Raw genomic sequence first — 19,406 nt, forward strand, 5'->3', positions numbered from 1 at the left:
CGAGTTGCCTCAGACTTGCAATACGTGCAGGTGCAAACTTGACTTACTTGTCTGTTTGCTGGTATCTTGAATATATATATATATATATATTATTGTCTATCCGTTGGTATAATGGATAGTGCTTGTGCTAATGATGCGAATAACATTCAAGAGCGCACTCAGGTTGAGTGGCAGAGATGAAACAAGTCCTGCTGAGGCACCTTTCTCATCCACACAGTTAGCCAAGTGGTGACTATGCACCTCGCAACCATATGCCTGGGAAAGGAGTGTCCTGAATTCGATTCCCGTCGCTGACGTGAGGAGCTTAGAATCTTTCTCAGATATAGCCAAGTTAGCCGGTCTTGAGTGTGGACTGCAGGGTTTTTCTCACCAGTTTATCTAGGATTTTTCATCCCACAAGCAGGAAAAACCAGTCTTGAGAACATAATGCTCCTACAGACCTAAGATACACCGGGAGGAATAGGGCTAACCACCTTATCCTAGAGTACGGTTGTGGTTAAATGAACTGAAAACTCTTGACACCGCAAAGTAAAAGAGGGAAAAAAGGGAAGAACACATATATTATGTAGCTCCTACCCACAAAAGGTTTATTTGTAAACATATAGTATTTGTACCATGGGTGGGTTAAGGATTTCTTTTATTAATTTTATATATCTTTTGGTATTTTTTTTTATTTTTTTACAGTCTGGAAACCCTGCTCTAGCAAAACCTCTTCAACCCACTTCAGGCCTCCAATCAGCAGGGTCTCACATCAGGCAATTTATCCCCCCCATCTAAAAAAATCACAAACATCCATACCCCATGGTGGGATTCAAACCTACAAGTGTTGGTTGAAAAAGTGGATATGTTAACCATTCAGCTTTCTGCTGATAATTTGGCCTATAATTTGCAACTTTTGTCTGGGAGCCTCCTTTATGCAGTAGGATATGGTCATTCTATTTTCTCCCCTCTTTTCACACCCTCTCAGTATTGATAAGTCAGACTGGCTGATAATTCCCTTGCACATTCTCATAATAAGCAAAGATATCCCATGGCTGTGCTAATTATCAGCTAATCTGTCTCTCAGTACTTTTTCAATATTCTAAGCACCTCCATTTCTTCAACCTCTATTCTCCCATTCATCAATGTCACATCACACACACTGCAACATCACTACCTAGTTTGCACCCTTGCAAAATGATCACTCAGTAATTCCACTAGACATTACTCGACATATGTAAGTAGACCATTCTGCAACCCCTTACAAAAGTTGAAATTCCCTCCCTTCCTTGATAAAACGAGCCTGGTTCATCCATATTAAATATTTGCTGAGGCAAATATGGACTGGCATGGTTTGCCAAAGTGGTTAGCATATCCATTCTCCAGCGAAGAGGCTGTAGGTTCGAATCCCACCTAGGGTATGGATGCTTGTGATTGTCGTTCACCTTCATACATTCATTCATACAAAATATGTATACACTCTCCGAAGATGGACTGAGTCACCATTGGAGAAGTAAACCCAATTCTTCCACAATGGAAGAAGACTTCACCCTGCAGTAAATAAAAATACATGCTGATCATCATCAGGCAAATATGGACCTTCGTCAATTATGGCCTGAAGCCACTTCGGAAAATTTTTGGCAACTTCAGTATAACCACTAGCAGCCTCACCAGATACATGCACATTATGAAAGCCAGCACAATTTTTAAAATGTGCAAACCAATCTTTACTTGCAGCAAATGACTGTTCCTTCAGAATATTTTCTCTTAAGGCCCCTCAAATAAACTTCTTGCCTTAGCCTGTATTGTAATAAGGCTCAAAGGAACAAGTTTCTGGATCTGGTCTTCCATCATATTGTAAGCAATTTTTCCATCTTCGTTAGTGCACCTTCAAGAGTTTTTTTTTCTTTTTTTGTTATTATGGTTGTTCTCATGTTGGCTGATCCTTTATACATGGGGCATCCTCTACTATGGTATTTACTGTCGATACCACAGGACTGAGTTCATATACTATATCTTGTAAGGTTCATTCACCTTCATATTTCTCTATTATCCATAATTTCATCTCTACATCAATTGCAGTATGTTTGCAAGATAGTTCACATTCTGATTCAATGGCATGTTTACCACCAGCCAAAGTGAATAATATTTAGAAAAAAACACCCAAAATATGACAATAAGCACCATATAGGTGCATTCAGTAAGAGACACGGGAACTGGGACGATGCAACATGTGGGCTAAGCATCGACTTTTGCATACCATTTGTACATAAGCTCTGTCCATAAATATTGTGTATCTTGTATTTTGTACTTATGTAATTTCTTACATGAGTACAGATTTATGTACCTCGGGATCTGTCTGTATTTGGTTTGATTCAGTTACCTTCCACCATCAGATATTTTTAAATCAACCTTCCACACATAGCAAAAGAACTCTTTAGGATTTCTTTTGGCCTAATCAGCTAGCTTTCTCTCATAATTAGCTTTGATCTTCCTTACCATACAAGTAACTCTTCTTGGCTGCACTTTGTACTGCTCTTGTACTAATCACTTTTTTCTTTATGTTCACTCCATAAATTTTTCTTTGTTTGCAATTCCTCCTTAATAATGCTATTTATCCATCTAACTCCTACATGATTTAACCTTCTGACTCTGGGGATACAATCTGACTTTCTTCAAACACTCTTTGACCCCCCTCCCATGCACCACTAGCAATCTCTCCCCCACCCCCAAATTCTTATGCCATGTTGCTGCTGAAAGCTGACACACAGCTTGTCATAATCACTTGCTTTGTAATTTCACACATATCCCTTCTTAACAGAAAATTCTGCATGTCTAGCAATCCTCCAGGTCAAGACTACATGATCACTTTCCCCGAGGGAAGGCAGCGTAGCTAGATTGGTTACTATTAAGTTATCTGATGCTATGACTAAAATCCAGCACTCTCAAACCTCACATAAGGGAGAATGTAGAAAATGTATGGAGAGTGTAGATGACATGCATTGGCATATCATATACAATCTCCCTTATACACCCTGGATTATAAGCAGAAACCAATTATATATTTTATCCTGTTGGTCTCTATCTAACACCAGATAGCTTCAAATGAACTGTTTGCTGCACCTGTCCTCCAGTACTTCTACTCTTTTTGGCTTCAATTCTTCTGATATCATCTTCTGTTCCTTCTGCCCTCTGTAAAGATACATCCTTTACATTCTATTCTATTCCAAGTCTCATTAATACCTGGAACTTTTGGTCAAGTTGAGCTAACCAATAAAACTCCTCACCTTATTACAAATATACATAAACTGCAATATCCCCTTAATCCCACAACCTCCCTTACATCTTGTGTCAAGTTAAGAACCTAGGGAGTTACATTTAACATCATGTGATCACTCTCTCGCTTACTAAGCTCTAGGTTGCCTGGACCAATGTTAACCCCATCATTCTAGTTTCCCTGACTTTGCACTTCTGAACTGTAATTCAACAACATTTTCTCAAGTGACCCCAAATCCATTCAAATGCCAGCCATTCAACTTATATGAATCCTTCCTTCCATCAAATTCACTCCACAGCATTCCTCCAATACAATTTGCACACTGATTCATTTGAGATCACAGCTCTCTATCTCAGCTTGCTTTTATCATACCATGGCAACACTCACAAGTTTTACTTTCTCACTCTTCCTCTTTGCTTGCACCAACAACTCTTGTATATCCTCTTGCATACACTTGTCACCCACTAAATCATTCATACCAGCCAAAATAAATATCTTTCATCTTTCATGCCCGGCCTGGTTGGTTGAGTGGTTAGTATCCACTCTCCAACCAAAAGGCTGAGGGTTCGAATCCCACCATGGGCATGGATGTTTGTGATTGTCTGTGGAAATAGTAGTGGTGGTGGTGGCGGGCAATAGATGCCGGTGATGTAGTTGCAGTTAGTTGTAGTTGGTGGACTGAGTGTCCTCCCTCGATGAGTCTTTGGACTCCCTGGAGGTGTCAAGTAATAATAATAATATCTTCACTCTCTGCATCCCAGCATCCTTAATCTTGGCACCAGAAAAACATGATTTCATCACACTCTCCCCAAGCACTCTTCTCATCAACAAATCGCTATACAAAATTTAATCCTTATTCTCATACTTTCACTCTTTCATACTCAGTTTTCTCTCCACTTGCATCTCCCCCTTCTTGCACTTCTGTAGAATACCATCTGCCTGGTGGTTTTCCAACCACTCAAATCTCATGTTTTGTTATGTGGAGAACTTCGTTTAAGTGCGCTACCTTTTCCATTACCATCTAGTTATTCTCTTCACTTTCTACCATTTCATTCTTGCCATCCATACCACTTGTAACATAAACCTAGCCAATCACATTTTCACACATTTCATCTTTCAACTTATTGCTATCATTCTTAACCAACTTTCTACTGAGGGAAGGGGGGGGGAGTCATATCTGCATGTGACTAGCTAACTCATCTTCGACTGAAAAGCCTTTATAAAAGTCTTGACATTCCAGACAGGATTTTAGCCAAGGTCTTTTCAACCAAACAGCATTGATGATACTAAAATCTGCTGACATGTTTGGAATATTTTATAGAAGTAGCATCATGTCAAATATAAACTGTCATCTTTGATATCAACACACAAACAATCAATGATATCAAGAAAAGCTAAGGATTTTCTCAGATTAGTTATAAATTCTCAATGTATTTTAGAGCCTATTACTTTCATGTGGTTGAAGATTCCCCTCTGCCTTTAGATCACTAGAATTTAAATCATACAGATTCTAGAACAATTATACAATTCTACTTCCTTATTGATAATTTGGAGCATAAACTTAAGAATCAACACTCACCTCCCAGCAAACCTCAAAGTAATGATGTGTAGATGTCAATGCATAACAAGCTAAGTTTGTGGTATCATATAAAAGGGATCAGCAATTTATTCAGAAGTCATTTCTGAATAAACTGTTGAACTTCAGATTAACACAATTTTAGAGGAAATCATTAGATGTTTGTTGTGCAGATACAGCAGTTTATAATTAGAAATACTAAAGAAATGTAAGTCCATAGGTGATACTTAGCTTCGAGTCAATGCTCTTTAATCCCACTATCAGATCCTACATAGTCCGTGTTTTAAGATTCAAGCAACCACATGCAAGTATATTTCTATGACAAGACAGGTCAACAACAAGAGATACACATCATGAATATACATAGGCTAGTATACATGGATCCTAAACTACAAGGTGATGAGCTACACTAAATTCTATTCTGGTCTGAAGTATGTGTGCATGGAAGATGTTAAAAGAATGTTTTTTTTTCTTCTAGTTGTGTTGTAGCAACAGTGAAATTCAAGGTGGATGTATAATGATGTGTGGCTGTTTCTAATGGCAAGAATTAAGTTTACTGGTACTGATGCACATAATTACAATTGCTATTACGTACAATGATATCCTAGACCAGTGATGAGCAACCTTTGTTCTTCAGTGGACCACAATTGAAAACCTAACATTCAATACAGGCTGCAATAAACACAATATTAAATACTTGAATAAATGAATCAAAAAATTTTAATTTATGGGATGGAATTTGTTAATTTCGACATAGATTTACAATGAAAAGTTTTTTCAATTTGATTTACTTTTTATTAGTAATACTTGCAATACATATATAGGTATACATACATAATTATTTTAATCAAAAGAAATTAAATAGCTGCTGAAATTTAATTAACGAGATATTTGGCTCTGTTTCTCATCAACAAGCTTTTCGATATTATTATTATTATGTGACACCTCTAGGGAGCCCAAAGACTCATCAAGGGAGGGCACCTACTCTACAGCTCTATCCCCGCCAATCAATTCACCAATTAATGAACATTTTAGGTGGATTTTCTTTTCTCAAAATTGAAAAATGAGCCATATTATTAGATTCCAGTTGCTGATTCCAAATTTTTAGTTTATTTTCAAAGGCTTTTATTTTATTGAACATTTCATCAATAAGTTTGTTCTGTCCTTGAAGATTTACATTTAATTCATTTAGATGGTGAGTAACATCAACGCAAAATCACACATCCAGTCCTTGTTATTAAATTCTGGAAACGGGTTGTCTTTCATCTCCAAGAATAACTGAATTTTGCTCTTCGAATCGTACACACACTTAAGCATTGTGCTGTGACTTAACCATCGACCTTCAATATCACCATATTTGTTTTCCATATCTCTCAAAAATTCCTTAAATTCACGATGATTCAGTCCTCGGGATCTAATAAAATTTACAATTTTAATGATCAGTAAAACAACATTGGACATTTTCAAAACTTTTGCACTCATATTTTCTTCGTGCAAAATGCAGTAGAAAATCTTTTTATGTCTCTGGATAATAATCCTGACAGACCAACATTCATACTAGACAAGGCTCGAGCTCCATCTGTTGTTATACCAATGATCTTTTCTATTGGGATATTTAATTAATTAAGAAAGTTTCAGTTCTCTGTATATATCTTTTCCGGTAGTAGTTCCTTTCAATGGAACTAAAGATGAAAATTCTTCAGTGATGTTAAAACTAGAATCTCTTCCTCTCAAAAAGACAGCAAGTTGTACTATATCACTAACATCACAACTTTGATCCAAAGCCAAACAGATCCATTCCAACTTAGAAATATGTCCCTGCAAAATTTCCTTACTTTGCAGAAGATGGTCAATCCTTCTTGTGATTGTAAATCGTGACAAGCTGCTTTTCGAAATTATATCTTTTTCTTTTTTTTTATCAGGGAAAGTGATATCTGCTACCGCTAGTAAGCATTCTTTTACTATTTCTCCATCAGAAAATGATGATATTCTTTTTGCCAAAATTTCACTAATAATGTATCTTGCATGAACTGCAGTATCTGCAGTTAATGAAACAGCTCCAAATACATTTTACCGTTGTTTAAGATTTTTTTTTTTTTTTTACAGTCGATTCACTTTGTCTTTGCGCAACTGCCCTTGCAAATTGTCAAATTTTGAAGAATGTTTAGTTTTATAATGCCTCATCTCATCTCATCTTCTTTATACCCTCTTTTACCTTGCGGTGTCGAGGGTCCATTGATCATTGGACCTCAATCCGTTTACAGGATAAAGTGGTCAGCCCTATGCCCCGGTATATCCTATGGCCTGTAGTGTTAAGTTCTCAAGGCCAGTTTGCCTGCTTTGCGGGATGAAAAACCCCAGAATAAACTGAGGAAAAAACCTTGCTGTCCACGCCCAAGACTGGCTAACTTGGCTATGGCTGAGGAAGATCCTTCAGCTCCTCACGTCACCGACGGGAATCGAACCTAGGACACTCCTTCCCCAGGCATATGGTTGCGAAGCGCATAGCCACTAGGCTAACCGCGCGGACTTATAATGCCTCTTGATGTTATATTGTTATAAAGAGGGATTATTTATAATTAATTATTATTACAATCCTCTTTTGTTATGAGATTTTCTCTAAAACGATTATTTCTATTTCCGAGTATTTTTATATATGTTCAATTCTGATTGGCGCACTGACATTTAACTGTTTCTTTCAGAATCCAAAAAATCACTGACTCAAGACCAAATACAAAATATACACATTTAATAAAACAAAAACAATATATACGTTTAAAATAAAATTACACAACTAACTTAGCTGGATTACATAACTAACTACAAAATTAGCTGGATCCAACATCTTTTAAAAATAAACTTACACTTTAGAGATCACTCATTCTCTGACTCATTCTATTACTGGTTTGTTTAACATATATACTTAATCACGTCTACTAGACTAAACACCTTGTTTACACAATAACAAGATGTTCATAGTCAGTTTCTTTGTTGAGGCCCTTTTCCAGATATAAGATTATTTCAAGATATAAGATTCTCTTGTTCTTTTCCATAGAATCCTTTCTCATCACCCTATGTAGCACACATTATTCCTCCCGACTCTGAAGCATAGATATTCTGAATTCACCGAAGTATAAGTACCCTTACCTCATGCAGTTCAATTTTGTTAATTTTTGTGCCAGCAAAAAAAGGTTTCTTCTACTGCTTTATCTAAGTTGCTAAATTCCATCTCCTTTTCCAGTAGAAATAACAGATAGATCTGGCGTCCTTAAGACAGATGAATTTCCAATCAGCGTTTCCTCGAACATTCCTATAGAATGTCAATTGCAATATTTTCTTTTATTTACCAATACTTATTTACAGTCTTAACTCCTCCACTTTAAAGGTTCAGAGTTCTAAGATTCTTTTTTTGGAATCTTCTATTAATATTCCTCCCAGTGTCAGATACAGCTAAAAAAAATTCCTAAGAGCAAAATTCCTTCGTCTGCGTTCTTAAACTTCCATTAGCTCTCCCCTGTTTTTCTTCCATTACTTTGATACCGAATGCTCTCTTGTTTCCGTTACCTCAATACTGAATGCTCTCTCTGTCAGCTGTCAATCACCCATTAAACTCCTCGGTGAGCATGCACATTCCATGAAAGTGGCAAGCAAGAAGTCAGGTATAATGGCTGACGTGTTGTCTCTGTTAGCACTACAAGAATGTCTTTACAAAACACAGCACTTAATAATTTTAAACCACAATAAAATTTCTGAAAGTAACACAACTATCCAAATCCAGTAAGTATATACATTTTTTTTAAATGCTTCACATTTTGTTCTGACAAAATAACACCAATAACAGGCACATTGCAAGTGCCGACAATACATATTATGAAACCAAAACTAATAATGTACTAACATAAACAATTGGTAAAAATATTCATAATTTTAAATTATGACTTCACAGTACTCCTTGAGATTCTCTTGTAAGAGTCTCTTATCTTTCACAACATATCAAGCAAACAGTATTGTCTTTTATGCAAGTAAAAAAATAGTCACATGTCCATCTTCTGTTAAACTGACAATTTTCATCCTTAACTTTGTGTTTTCTAGATTTTGAACTCATTGATAAAAACAGAGTTCTGTTTGTAAAAAAGAAGAAGAAAAAATTTTGTAAAGGTGCAATTTTTTAAAGGAAAAAATTATATTACCATTATAAATTTATAATTTGCTTAGGTTTTGAAAGAACTTTAAGTTTATTCAAGAATAATTCAACTACTTTCATATATCGTTAAAGTACGGCTCCTCATGCGCAACTGAAAATGCAAAGGCGAATGGCACAATTGTTGAAACTATCTACAAGCAAATATTCTTCACGTGACCCCTAAATGTGTGCTTCATATTAATAACAAATTGTGCCTTTTGCTAAAAATTTTACGCTTCAGCTAAATGAAGTGCAATGTTTTGGTGGGCTGCTAGTTAATAGTTGGAGGGCCGGGGGTTGCTCATCATTGTCCTAGACTATTGCAAGTTACATACAGTAACATACACGACAACTGTATGTTTCTCATCATAGTGGAATGTATAAATGTTTTAAAGAAAGAATAGGGCAAAATAGCAAATAAATTTCCACCAGAAATTAGTATAAAATCTTCCATGATGCATCAAAGGAGTTATCACATCCAAAGGCAGCATCATAATATGAATTTCTGTCAATAAAAATGTGTTTTGTTTATATCTACACATCTAATTATTTTTAAGAAAATAATGTATTTAAAAAGAAGTCTGTTAGAGCAAACTTTCCCCTATAATCAGCTATTCCTTTAGGCCCTCAGACTGCAACAGAAAGAGAGGCAACTATATTTGCAAGTAATAATAATAGTCATTAACTATTTGCAGTACTAAATTTGGATTTTTTTTAATGGTTTGGTATACCAACCTCCTCTAGATCACTACAAGTCACATTCTTCTTCAACGTTCCTGTGAAAGCTTGTTCATTATGCCAAGAAGCAGTAGTGAACTTGGAACGAGGAAATGCAACTGGAGCTAGTGAATGACTAGAATTACGTGCAGCAGAAGGAGAGGATCGAGGAGATGGCGAACTCTCAGTAGAAACAACTTTCCTTACTTTTTCTTTATTACGTTGCTTTTTTGCAGGTCTCGATCTTAATCCAAGCTCCTAAAAATAAGCATTAAAAAAAATTATCAATGTATTACAAAACAAGAGATACTACAAACTAAGAAATATGCCAAATCTCAACATTGGTTGCATGAGACTGCCCCAAATTTGGGAGACATACATCAGGAAACCTTCAGCCCAACGGCCAAGAATACCTACATATCCCGCTGGGGGAGGGGGGGGTACCATCAGGACTTTTAAGAGAAACAATAGCTTCCTCGCTTTGTCCTCATTTACTATGTGTAGTTCTTGCTTGCACGTGTCTTTATTTTAAGTTCCTATGAAGATGGCAACGTGCCATTGCCGAAATATTGGAAATATATATTAAAGTTTAATTTAATTTATATTCCAGCATACGTTGTGAATTCCTCAAGTTAATTAATAATCGTGTATAAGCCTTTCTACAAGAATTACTATCATTCACGGAGATTCCATCGCACGCAAGGCCCACCAATACGGTAAAATGAAGCTGAAGTTATCAAGCCAACTGAATCGTCTGACCTTCCTAAAATGCTGCCGGGATAATCAGGTAATCCCAAATTGTGTGAAATTTAAGCACCATTTCTTTTCACAAAAGGCTCTCCGAATTTATAACCATGCCAGCCATGCTCTGCTAAGGGAAAAAATTGGCACCACTCACGTTCTCCTAGCTGACGCAAACAAAGCTATTCGGGCGCTTGAAGAAGAGCTTTGGTCAATTTTATATGATGTCTCGAGCACTGCGGCAGATAAAGAATTTGAGAAAATACAGGTTTGACATATCAAGAAATTTGAGAAATTAAAAAAGAACTCGACCTCCGAACCAAAACTTCCAACCAACACTGTAGCCAACCTTTCTACAGTTACTTTGAAGCCTGCAGCACTCATCTTTCTTTAACGTGGCCACAACTTCGCCATTACTTCCAGAAAAATACCGGCCAAGGATATAATGATCCAGATTGAATGAGGGATCCGCCACCTTCCAAACCACATCGCCAACAATATTAGACTGCATGTAGCTCGTGTTCTCACCAAAGCAAGACCATCAAAAACCAACATATCCAATAGTGAATATAAAGCTCTGCAGGAAATGAAGAAAAACAAAGAATTAGTAATCGCCAAAGCGGATAAGGGAAACGGCAACATAGTACTCAACCAAATGGACTACACAGGTAAGCTTAATGCTCCATTATTAGATCGTGCTACTTACCTCCCTATAGAATATAATCCTACCAACTCACAAATCAGAAAACGCCATAGGCTCCTTAAGAAGGTCACTTCTTGGCCTGTAGAAGTTACTAACAAATTAAAACTGTTTAACTCTAACCCCCCCACCGTATATATGGACTCCCAAAAATACATAAAGAAAATGTGCCATTACGTCCCATAGTGGATGGCATTGATTCCCCTACATACAAATTGGCCAAAGCGCTCACACACCACTATACTGGCAACACACCATCACACATAAAAAAATCAGCCCGCTTCAAAGCCAGCATAGAAAACCTTACACAATTGTCAGTTTTGAAGTCTTCTCTTTATTCACAAATGTCCCACTCAAGGATACCGTAGAACTAATCCAAGCTAAATTTGTTCCCAATATCTCAGCCCCATTTCAGTTCACAATGAACTCAGGCTATTTCGTTTGGCAGCAAAAATTCTACAAACAAATAGAGGGGGACAGCCATGGGTCACCACTCTCCCTGCCCTTGGCCAACTTCTTTATGGAGACCTCTGAAGAGAAAGCCTTAAACTCTGCTCCACAAAACCCAACCATATGGCTTTGCTACGTTGATGATGTGTTCGCTATTTGCCCACATGGCTCTGATACACTCCTCTCCTTCTTAACACACTTAAACAACCAACATCCCAGAATCAAGTTCACTCTGGAAAAAGAGAAAAACAACAGCCTTCCTTTCCTAGCAAGTGACTAGTGTCACTCGCTAGCCTGATGGAACCTTGGTTTTCTCAGTTTATAGAAAACCCACCCATACAGGCAGATACATTCACTAACAATCCCCCTCCCCACAATATGAAGTTATTAAGACACTATACAACACGGCTAAACTAATCTGTTGAAATGATAATGCCCTAACCACTGAACTAAATCACATCCTTAACACTTTCTCAGCCAATGGCTATCCCCCCCCAAAAAAAAATATTGAAACCACAACACTCCCCCCGCCCCTTTACAACAAGGATTACTCTAAATCCATCACCATTCCCTACATCCGAGATACCTCAGAGAAATGACCAAAATCTTCAAAAAACATGACTTGACCTCTTGTTACAGACCATAAAGAAAATTGGCATCCCTTATCCTCTCCACTAAAGACCAACCACTTCCCCTAGACCTACCTGGTGTATACCAGATCCTTTGCAGCTGTAAGCTGTCCTACTTTGGCCAAACAGGCAGGACAGCGAATATCAGAATTTCAGAACACAAGGACTACATCCGTTTTCACCAGTATAGCCACTCTGGTCTTGCAGGCATGCTCTGGATACACGCCACAGAATACGGTGGAAGAAAGCCACAATAATACACCGTAGCAAGTTCAAATTTGAAAGAATTTTCATGGAATCAGCGTCAGCCCTAAGAAACATGACAAACCTCGACAAATTTGGTTGCACGAGGCTGCCCCAAATTTGGGAGACGTACATCAGGAAATCTTCAGCCCGACGGCCAAGAATACCTACATAGCCCCGCTAGGGGGCACCATCAGGACTTTTAGGAGAAACAAAAATTTCCTCGCTTCGTCCTCATTTACTGTGTGTAGTGCCTGCGTACACGTGTCTTTATTTTAAGTTACTTTAAAGATGACAACGTGACGTTGCCGAAATATTGGAAATATATATTAAAGTTTAATTTAATTTATATTCTAGTGTACGTTGTGAATTCCGTAAGTTAATTAATCATCATCATGCGTATCAAGGATTTAGGCCTAGCATGGCCTGTTCTGGCCTTAGAAGTCATCGTTGAATCGTTTAAGAGGACGTCCTGGTTTTCTTTTTCCTAATGGCTTGTACTTTATGGCTTGTTTTGGTAATCTTTCTGTTTTCATTCTTTGAACGTGTTCCATCCATTTATGTTTATATTTTTTAATTTTTTCTATTACTGGTTCTTGGTTTAATTCTTTCATAATTTGTTTCTTCTGTGATCAAATAGGGTATGGTTTGCAGTTTTTCTCATAAACTTCATTTCTGCTGTTGTTAATCTTTGTTTGTCTTTTTGTTTTATTGTCCAGATTTCGCTTCCATACATTAAGACTGATAGGGCTAATGTATTGTATACTTTTAGTCTGGTTTTTTTTTTGAACTAGGTTTGGTTTAAATATTGAGTTAATTACACCTGTTATTTTAAAATATTTTGCAATTTTTATGTTTATATTTTTTTCATACGTGATCATACATCCTAAGTAGTTAAATAAATTCACCTGTTCTAAGTCTATATCCATACTCGAAGTAGAAAAAATCCATCAAAGGCTTGAAATGTGGAAAGGCAGCAGGAGTAGATGATGTTTGACTAGAAATGCTGAAGTATGGTGGTATAAGAGTCTTATAGTGGCTGCACTGCATAGTTCAGAAAGCCTGGACAGAGGGACGAATTCCCGATGATTGGAGTAGAGCTCTAATAGTACCCATATATAAAAAAGGGAAATAAAACTGAATGTGAGAATTACACAGGTATACTTCTCTACTGAGTGTTCCTGGTATGATTTATGCAAGTATACTTGAGAAACGGTTGAGAAGGATTGTGGAAGTGAAGCTTGGTGAAGAACAAGCTGGATTCAGGCCAAACAGAGGCTGTCAGGATCAGATTTTCACTTTACAACAGATAGTTGAGAAATGATGGGAATATAACAAAGATCTGTATTTAAGTTTTGTAGATCTGGAAAAGGCATATGACGAGGTGCCAAGAAAGAAGCTATCCAATACGCTACAGTTATGTGGTGTCAATGGAGCATTATATCAAGCAATACTTAGTCTTTATTTGAGTCGTAAATCAGCAGTTAGGATTGAAGGAAGTACAGGAAGATGGTTTAATGTTAATTCTGGTGTGAGACAAGGATGTACATTATCACCTCTTTTATTCATTATCTATATGGATCACATTATGAAGTAAAGTGGTATTAAACATGATATCAAAATTGGAGATGTTAATGTCAGCTCTTTGCTTTATGCAGATGATGTTATACTTCTAAATAAATCGGCTACAAGTCTGCAAGATTCCCTGACTAAACTGAATAACTGTTGTAATAGATATGGTATGAAGGTCAGCATTAAAAAGACAAAGATAATAAAAATATACAGAAGCACTGAAAATATCAACTGCATTATGAATGGAGAACCTACAGAACAAGTAAAACATGTCAGCTATTTTGGCACGATTTTTAGTGAAGATGGTAAAATAAATTTGGAAATAGACAACAGAATCAACAAAGCTGGTATGGTAAGAAGTCAACTGAATTTATATGGAATAAGAGAGAAATTAGTCAAAACACTAAATTAGCTGTATACAAGACAATATTCTAATCAATTTTAACATATGTATCTGAGAGCTGGGTTAGAAGTAAAACACTTGACCAAAGACTATAGACTGCAGATATGAGAGTCCTGAGAAAGATTAGGGGTGTGAACAGATGGCATCAATGCAATATCATATTAAAAAACAAGGATATTAGGAAAGAACTTGACATTGTCAGCATTTAGGAATCAGTTAGCAGAGTTAATCTCAGGTGGTATGGTCACTTAAACAGAATGGGAGGGGAAAGATTAGCAAAACAAGTGTTCTCTGCCAGGTTGGCAGGAAAAAGACCCAGAGAAAGACCAACATATAAGTGGATTGATACAGTAAAAAGTGCCTTAGAAGATAGAAATATAAGATCTGATAATATTGGAGTCTTGACAGGTAATAGGCTGATTTGGAGGAAAATTGTAGATAGGAAGTTAGTAATGATGTAATTTTGGATGTAGTACTATCATATCCTGTACACCCCCTCTGATCTGATCTGATTTTCCCTTTCAATCATTTCCGACAGTAGGTGACTCTGTGGGCATTGCCCACAAAGTATTCCTCGTGAGATTTTTACAGGGTAGTTCACCAATGTTTTCCCCAACCCCCCAATTTTTTCTGAACTCAGGACCGGCATATGGCTGGGACATATTCATGACTGTAATCCATGTGTGTTCATGGGGCCGGTATGCCTGTTCTGGGAGACGAAAAACCCGAGTTTCCAGGTGAAAAAAACCCCTACCTCTGTATGAGACCAGCTAACTCACCTTTAGTCGAAAGAGACCAGATAAAGGTTCTTCACATCATGGACAGAAATCGAGCCCAGGTCTTTCCGACCAAAGGGCTTCGTCTATACTGACAACTACGGAGGCTCTTGTACACCCCCTTGGGGCCGGTATGCCTGTTCTGGTACATGGGGCCGGTATGCCTGTTCTGGAAGACGAAAAACCCGAGTTTCCAGGTGAAAAAAAACCCTACCTCTGTATGAGACCAGCTAACTCACCTTTAGTCGAAAGAGACCAGATAAAGGTTCTTCACATCATGGACAGGAATCGAACCCATGTCTTTCCGACCAAAGGGCTTCGTCTATACTGACAACTACGGAGGCCCTTGTACACCCCCTTGAGGGTATATATCAGGAATTTGAAGAATATGATTCCCTAAAAATTTCAGAGAGATAGGAAGCAAGAGAGAAAATATAACTGGATATTAAGAGAAATAAATACAAAGGTTAAAAGGTACTATGAATAAATTTTTATGAATTCAAGATAAAAAGCAATGTAAATTGAAGTTCACAAGAAATACATTCTTGTTTAATTCTTCACCCAAATGTAAGAAAGCAAGGTTTGCATGTGAAGTGTATTTATAACTAGGCACATCAATTGCCTCAATATCCCATAATGCAAAACACACTTCCTTTTTGGGCATGAATATTGTTATTTACAAGTAGCAAAGTCATGAAGTAGGATACTTCATGCACAAACTTTGTATGTGGGAAATTTGTATGTGCATTAATTTAATCCTGGTATCTTCCTGAATCTGTCTCCCAAAAGGTTACTACCAATCTGGGTAGTAACCCTTTCCTTAATGCATAGCAATATACACATCCAAAGGAAGTGTGCTTTGCATTGTGGGATGCTGAGGTGATTGATGTGAAGTCAACCAATTCCATAATACATCTAGCCTAGTTATAAAGATAGATAATGTGCAAGCTTCGTTTGCTCACACCTGGGTAAAGGATATTATCAAAAATATCCTTTTTAACAACATTTCTTGTCAATTTTAATTTGATCTGTAATCGAGCAGACAAACTTTGTATGAAAAAAAAAAAAATGTACAAAACAAGAAAAGGAAATGCAGGATGAAAGACAGGAAAACATGGTGAGTGACTCGGCAATTTGAAGAGATGGTGTGTGTGTGTGTGTAGTGGGGGGGGGGGGGGGTCATAGGAGTAAACAATTAGTTTTAATTCTTATACTTAGCATATTGCCAACTGAACATTAGAGAAAAAGTAATTTATCAACTCATAGGATTCACTCTGTTACATCAATAATTAAGAGCTGGGGGGGGGGGGGGGGGGGCTAAATTGGCATGCCAGTTTAGGCTAAACTGGCAGAGATATAAATTTCCAATCTCTAAAGCCCTTCATGCATGATGCTTCTTGATTATAGAAAAATATTATTAGATACCTCCAAGGACTCATTAAAGGAGGGTGCTCCACTCTGCTACAAATATCTCACTGTGTCCCTTATCATTTATTCCTACAACTATTACCAATGTCATCTACTGCCCGTCATCAACAACAGTATTTTTTGTCTGTAAATTGCATGTGTTCTGATGGCCTATTTGCCTGTATATGGGATGAAAAATCCAAATTTCTGGGAGAAAAAAAAACATGCTATTTCCATATGAGATCAGCAACTCACCTTAAATTGAAAAAGTCCATACAAAAATTCCTCTCTTCACGAGAACTGAACTCGAGCTTTTTCCAGTCAAAGGACACAATGTACTGTTGTTTTTTCCAACTGCACTACAGAGATGCTTATATTGTACAATAAGCAAATGATTCTATAGGTGAATATGAATATTTCAATAACAGCAAATCAGAAATAAAAAAAGCTGATTTCAGAACTTTTAAATAGAAATAATGACTGATCTTGATATAGAAAAAGTGAGCAATACATACATCTTCATATTACTCTATTTAATACTGAAGATTACAAACAATAAAAATATACAACCCTTTTCAAGGCAAGCATTAAATATAAAAGCTTTTCAAAGTTTCTTGCATTGCACACCATCATACCAAAAAACAGTAACTGCCTAAAAGATGTGAGTGGTAGCACCATATATATCATCATCAAATTCCTGACAGGTACCCTTCAAGGGGTGTACAGGATATGATAGTACTACATGAAAAATTTACATCATTACTAACTTCCTATCTACAATTTTCCTCCAAACCAGTCTGTTACTTGTCAAGACTCCAACATTATCAGATCTTATATTTCTATCGTCTAAGGCACTTTGTACCGTATCAACCCACCTATATCTTGGTCTTCCCTGGGTCATTTTCCTGCTAACCTGGCAGAGAACACTTGTTTTACTAATCTTTCCATGCCCATTCTGTTTAAGTGATCATACCACCTGAGATTAGCTCTGCTAATGCATTCCTGGATGCTGACAACGTCAAGTTCTTTCCTAATATCCTCATTTTTAATATGATATTGCCATTGATGCCATCTGTTAATGCCTCTAATATTTCTCAGGACTCTCATATCTGCGGTCTCTAGTCTTTGGTCAAGTGTTTTACTTCTGATCCAGCTCTCAGATCCATTAGTTAAAACTGGTTTGAACACTGTCTTGAATACAGCTAATTTAGTGTTCCGACTAATTTCTCTCTTATTCCATATGAATATATTCAATTGACTTCCTACCATACCAGCTTTGATGATTCTGTTATCTATTTCCATATTTAATTTACCATCTTCACTAAAAATCATGCCTAAGTAGCTGAAATGTTTTACTTGTTCCGCAGGTTCTCCGTTCACAACGCAGTTGACATTTTCAACGATTCTACCTATTTTCATTGTCTTTGTCTTTTTATTGCTGACCTTCATACCATATCTATTACAACAGTTATTCAATTTAGAGAAAGAATCTTGCAAACTTGTAGCGGATTTATTTAGAAGTATAACATCATCCGCATAAAGCAAAGAGCTGACATTAACATCTCCAATTCTGATATCATTTTTAATACCACTTTCCTTCATAATGTACCTTAATGTACTTCATAATTCATATCCATATAGATAATGAATAACAGAGGGGATAATGTACATCCTTGTCTCACACCAGATTTAACATTAAATCATCTTCCTTTACTTCCTTCAATTCTAACTGCTGACTTACAACTCAAATACAGACTAGGTATTGCTTGATATAATGCATCATTGACACCATATAACTGTAGCGTATCGAATAGCTTCTCTCTTGGCACCTTGTCATATGTTTTCCAGATAAACAAAACTTAAATACAGATCTTTGTTATATTCCCATGATTTCAACTATTTGTCGTAAAGTGAAGATCTGATCCTGACAGCCTCTATTTGGCTTCAATCCAGCTTGTTCTTCACCAAGCTTTTCTTTAACAATTCTTCTCAACCGTTTCTCCAGTATACTGGCATAAATCTTACCTGGAACACTCAGTAGGGAAATACCTCTGTAATTCTCACATTCAGTTTTATTCCCCTTTTTATATATGGGAACTATGAGAACTCTACTCCAATCATCAGGAATTTGCCCCTCTGTCCAGGCCTTTTGAACTATACAGTGCAGCCACTGTAAGACTTTTATACCGCCATACTTCAGCATTTCTGGTCGAATATCATTTACTCCTGCTGTCTTTCCACATTTCAAGCCTTTGATGGCTTTTTCTACTTCAAGTATGGATATGTATTCCTGACTGTATGCCTGTTGAGTGTTTTTTACCACTGTGCTATCACTGCTTGTTTCATTTAGCAATTTGTCTAAGTAATTATTCCATATTTCAAGGATATCTTTTTCTCCCGTTTTCATGTCACCTTTATCATCTCTTACTCCTTTTACAACACTGTTTCCTACATTTCTAAGCTTCTTCAACAACCTCAAAATATTTTGCCACCATATATATAAATATATATATATATAATAAAATAAAATAAAATTTCACTTTAAAAAATTCATTCCAAAGTTTTAAACGAGAGAAATTTTTAAAAAAAATAAAAATATACTCTTTTAGAAGGATTGTGTGATTTTTGAAACAATCTTTTCAAAAGGCACAACCATCCTTGAAAGGGAAAATTAATTTATTTTGAACTGTACTGCTTGAGTAAGAAATGAGTGAAGTTATTCATCACTAAGAGAAACTGCAGAGCTTATCTCT

General features: G+C 36.7%; 1 protein-coding gene across 5 annotated transcripts in view; it reads right to left on the reverse strand.

Annotated features, from left to right (window-relative positions):
- LOC150104886 (uncharacterized) overlaps positions 1-19,406 on the reverse strand; it is a 695,785-nt gene that overhangs the window by 607,300 nt on the left and 69,079 nt on the right. For all 5 annotated transcript variants that reach the window (XM_090395398.1, XM_090395401.1, XM_090395397.1 and 2 more), the window contains exon 3: positions 9,751-9,990. In XM_090395398.1, coding sequence (XP_090251524.1) covers positions 9,751-9,990 — 240 coding nt within the window. The remainder of the gene's footprint in view (positions 1-9,750; positions 9,991-19,406) is intronic.

This window comes from Typopeltis vanoorti, chromosome 7, assembly GCF_054136105.1.
Source record: "Typopeltis vanoorti isolate ZY-2024b chromosome 7, IOZ_Tvanoo_1.0, whole genome shotgun sequence".
Classification (NCBI taxonomy): domain Eukaryota; kingdom Metazoa; phylum Arthropoda; class Arachnida; order Uropygi; family Thelyphonidae; genus Typopeltis; species Typopeltis vanoorti.